General features: G+C 35.8%; 1 protein-coding gene across 3 annotated transcripts in view; it reads right to left on the bottom strand.

The window, feature by feature from the left end:
• Positions 1-5,000, bottom strand: part of LOC138051892 (uncharacterized) — a 15,437-nt gene that overhangs the window by 2,230 nt on the left and 8,207 nt on the right. For all 3 annotated transcript variants that reach the window (XM_068898187.1, XM_068898188.1, XM_068898186.1), the window contains 7 exons: positions 4,544-4,639; positions 4,037-4,121; positions 3,011-3,116; positions 2,084-2,164; positions 1,436-1,552; positions 506-626; positions 212-247 (listed from right to left, as the gene is read on the bottom strand). In XM_068898187.1, coding sequence (XP_068754288.1) covers positions 549-626; positions 1,436-1,552; positions 2,084-2,164; positions 3,011-3,116; positions 4,037-4,121; positions 4,544-4,639 — 563 coding nt within the window. In that variant the 3' untranslated portion in view covers positions 212-247; positions 506-548. The remainder of the gene's footprint in view (positions 1-211; positions 248-505; positions 627-1,435; positions 1,553-2,083; positions 2,165-3,010; positions 3,117-4,036; positions 4,122-4,543; positions 4,640-5,000) is intronic.

The following is a 5,000-nucleotide window of genomic DNA, read 5'->3' as shown; positions in this document are numbered from 1 at the left end:
ATACTCTCAGAGTCTCATCCCTGGTTCGGCACAATTCAACCAGTCTCTCTCAAGTATCGATGCACTCAAAGAGTCTCGTCCCTGGTCAGTTAGATACAATACATGTGTTTTCGCATAGTAGAGTATACCTTTAGAAAACCCAATTTTCTTTCCTTAGTTATAATTAAATTTTCGTTTTTAAAAAACACACTATTTGTGAAATTTTCCCTACCTGGGAGTTAAGTAGTCTCTTGACCTCATTCTCTTCCTAATAATTCACAATTTTGACAAAAGTGGGATTAATTCACATGTGTTGACTCTACAGGATTGCTTGCAAGAACTAGACCATAATAAACTTCTAGATTTCTTTCTTTTTGTTTATCAAAGCACCAGTCTGCAAAAGGAGCATCTTAGTAGTGTATCCTTTTCCTTAATATTTTGTTCAGCTGGATGTAACATGTGACATGTAACAAACAAATTGCCCAGCTTTTTGCACTCCTAACACACAGCAGAAGAAGCTACTTACCCTCTCATAGATATCCAGGACCTCCTGTCTCTTTATGTGATGCTCATGTAACACCACTTCTCCTTTGTATGGTGAAGTGAAGTGGCATTGTACTCATAGCACCTGCCCAGTCGTATACTTCCTAGATATTATGAGGAGAGAAAAGACTGTTGTTGTTTATTTTCATGTAAGCAAGTAGCTGGTAAACCATACAAGAACAACACTAATGTGAATGTTGAGTCCATTGAAACCTTGGAGTAGGACTTAGCAGAATTTACTTGACAACTGGGGGTGTCCTGAATGGGTTAAATAACTTAGTTTATAAGTGTGCACTAACTGGTAACTAGTGAACTGTTAACTTAATAATTATGTGTTTATTTATTACCTCCCCTGTGTTTTGAAAATCGTGATATATTTTTTATACTGCAAAAGCTGAGTGTTTTTATATTAAATGTTTAATTTGTTTAGAGCTGCTTTTTGCTCTAAGTTGCAATTTGGTATATCTTCTAAGGGTGGATGGTGCCTGGATGACTTATGACAGAAGAGCAGAATCGAAAGTACTTCTTTTAGAATGTCTTGTTTGGTTTTTTTCGCAAGGCTAAACCCAAAAAAATTCAAAATTATTTTATACCTTACGCCCCGTATTAAAAGTCTCATTTTACATGTGCCGAATCTAATACACATGATCAAAAACAATAGATTTTCCTTTTTTGCATTAGATTCGGCACATGTAAAATGCAATGCTTAAAACGGGCCTTAAATTTGTTGTTAAAGTATGGCCAGTTACAATTGGTACTGTAACCAGGAACTCTGCCTTTAGGCTTGGCTAAATCTATGATACATTGTATATTAATTAACAATAATCATGGACAATAATCATTGATCAGCCAGCAATATCGATGGTTTTCACATTTTCAATTCCAAATACATGTATGTTCAAAATGTATGTACCTGGAACATTGCATTTTTCGCAAACTTTCGAGAAAGCTTCTGGTCCTTAAAACGAAGTATTATTGTAGTGCCTTCCTCGGGTACTGGTGACACCCGTTTTTCTCTATCCTCTCTTATCTAATCAGTAAAAAGTAAGAGTTGTAAGATTTCTTCTTATAAAAATGTTGTGCTTAAATTTCGTAAATTGTTTCAATGTTTAAGAGTTCTTTCTCAGCTAACAACCTTATAACAACCTTATAACAACCTTTTATACACTAATTTCTTTTATCAAGTCCTTTCACTGGAACACATGAGCCAAAAAATTGACCTTCTTCCAACTGAGTTGGTAGTCAGAGCATCGCACTGGCATCCCGAAAGTCCTGCTTTCAAACCCCTTTGGAGCCACCTGAATTTATCAGGTGTCTAATACGAGACAATAAGTATTAATTATTGCTCAAACTGTCCAGAATTTGAAGTGTGTAGATCACTTCACTCTTTCAACCTTATAATGTCTTGTCACACTTAGGAACTCATTAAACTGATGATGGCATAAGCATGCCGAAACCTGTCTTTCAAAAAAGTTGTCCGTTTCCTACAGTATTTATCATTCTTGCTACTATTGCGACCTTGTGGAAATTTATAATTATTATCAAATGTTATGGGGCATACTTTGTGAACAGTGGCATCGTGGTCATCACATGGATAACATTTCACCGTTTCGTCTTTTTCACTTGCAGTGACTTTGGGTTTCTGGTAGAGCAGGGTAAAAAATATAAAGGGGTTTAGAAAGTATGATTAAACCAATGAATGACTGAATGAATGTGGGTGTCAATAATATTAAAATTAATATTATTATTAATATAACCCCATGTAAAAGAAAGGTTTCTGCAATGCAGACCTACAACAAGCATTTAATTGGGCAGGGGTGAGGCCAAGAGGTTATCCAAGATTACACTCAGAAAGGTGAAAGTAGATGCTTGTCCTTGATAAATATTGCTGAAGCTTTCATGCTCCTAACAGGAAAATTGTTACTCACGTAGGGTATGAACAGAGAGCATCTGGGTCAATTGCGAATTGAGTTTGTTATGATTATTTTTGTAACTTGTTTGGGCAAGTCTAAAACGTCTTTTCATTCCTGAAGTCAAAACTGACTTTTTGTTCTCCAATATCCATGAATCAGCCATCTCCTTTCTTGGTGGTTCCATTCATGTTTAGTTTATCTTAACTATTGTCTTATAAAAGACTATTTAAGTAATTTCATTGGTTACCTCACTTCCCAAGTGGTTCTTTTGTGTGACATTCACAATGCAAATGCAATAACTTAATGTGGTGAGTTGTCAATTGTGACAAGTATTTCTTTCAATGCCATTAGTACAGTCAGATATTCTGAGTGTTATACTGTAATTCAGAGCTTGCCAAATGTTGATACACTAAAAGCAAAAAACAACCTTCAAAATTTAAAGCTTTGCTGTATGATGAGATCTGAGCATGGTGTTGCACTTACATGTAGATGAGGTAGTAAATATAGCACTTGGAATGTCATAAATGGTTTAGGTTGTAAGTTTGTGAAATGTTTTTTGTTTTGCTGAAGCTAACCTCGCTCTCCTTGCATTCTTGCTTTTCCCTTTTGTGTTTTTTTTGTAATGCAGATAGCTCTTCCTCCTGCTCTTTCCTCTCTTTCCTCCACTTAACATATTGTTCTCTGCATACAAAGACCATTACAAACAATTTTGTGAATATTACCCAAATATGAACAGCATAATTATATCACCGCACTTGCACTGCACTTGCATTGCTCTAGACTGCACAGGCTATAATTTACTGATTAAGAGAAGTGATACATATCCATACTGAAACAAGGGTATGATCACAACAAAACGCATTTGCCTCTCAATGGTTATGGTTTGTCAACCTTAAATGACAGCAGGACAATTTGGATGATTATCGGCTGTGACGTAGAAGGGGTCACCTTTCACTTATTGCATGTACACTGTACTTCTTTTTAGGTTGATGAGGATGTTGAATGGCTAGTGAAAGTAAATGTCCCATTCCAGTTTGCAGGGAAACACACGTATAGCAGTGTATAATTACTTTGTTAGAAGATCTCCAAATTTGGACAGAGGGGATGGGTAGCACATCTTACTGGGCTAATAACATGATTTCCACCAGCACCCAACACATCTGTTTAATGGTTTTGATTGTGATCAATGCCATGAACAACAGTCTTAATATGAACAACTTTGTGACTATCGCAGGTAACCATATATATGGGTGGGTCATGGGACTTGGACTTAAGACTTCAGTATACAGAATTGACCTGGATGTCGTGAAGATCACTGATCAGAAATTCTGTGAACTTTAAAGAAAATTGACTATAATTCACTCCAACGTATAGCCTCTTGTTTCAAACAAATATGTGCTGATTTTGATCTTCATGGCAAATTGTAAGTCTTGAATATTACTAAAATACTTTTGGGTTTCACAATGTATTTCTCCAGTCTGATTTTCTAATGTTGTTGCAATGCTCTTGGATACTTTGTACTTTACTTCATTAACTAACAAAATTAAGTACCAATAATGCCAGATTAATTTGATAATTTTCTTGTGAGATAATGTGTGTACCTTTGTTGATGCTCATCAGTTATGTGAAGAGCGGCCCTCGCCATGATATTTTGTAAAACAGCATCACAAGTATCTGTTTCTGTATCTGTAAGTATAGAGGTTATTGATGGGTATAAAAATATCACATTCCAGACCTCAATAGTGTGTTTTTATAAAGAAATATTGTAATATCACATTCTAGAAAAATAGAGAATATCGTGCAAAAAATATCACAAAAAAACATCACATTATAGACCTGAATAGAATGCGTTTAAAATTTCCAATTTCCTTTTAATTACAGTTTAGCCCATTGACTCCTGGCAATTCTTTTCAAATTTAAAATTTGCCCAGTGCCACAGAACAAAATCTAACTTTTGTTTCAACAGCCAGTACATGTAGATCTCTGGTTGGCACATATTTGTCAATTTTGCTCGTCAACTGGGGTGTCCTAGGATGCTTGAGGAGTCAGGGGGTTAACAAGTCAAAAGTGGTCCCTCCACTGTAATACAGTTTTGGCCATACATGTACCTGCAATTTCACCTAATAAGGTGGCATTCCTGCCAGTAGATGGTGTGAGAAACAAGAGGCGATCCCTCCTCTGATCCCCACCATGCGTGTGAAAAACTGAAAGTAAGAGAGTAAGTAAAATTTACATTTTGCAAATAGTGTATAATTGAGGAAATTCTGGCAAAATTCCCCAGTGGATGGTTGTGATTTGAAAATAATTGTGCAGTCAGTAATGGCACTTAAAGAAATTACTGTTACCATTGCCAGGATGATTTGCAGTACATTAAGTGTGTGTCACATTTTGAACAACTGATTAATTATTATTTTCATGATCATGCTACACACTATGCAGTGTCTACTGTGACATCATTATGTTTCAATTTCACTGCACATAGCAGCTTTGTTTAATTTAAAGTCTTCCAGTATTCTGAGTGACTAGGTCTTTTCATTTTTCAAGCTAAGAGCAGAATGACCCATG

The sequence above is a fragment of the Montipora capricornis genome, chromosome 6 (assembly GCF_036669925.1).
Source record: "Montipora capricornis isolate CH-2021 chromosome 6, ASM3666992v2, whole genome shotgun sequence".
NCBI lineage: Eukaryota > Metazoa > Cnidaria > Anthozoa > Scleractinia > Acroporidae > Montipora > Montipora capricornis.
This window is presented reverse-complemented; position numbering and strand designations above follow the sequence as displayed.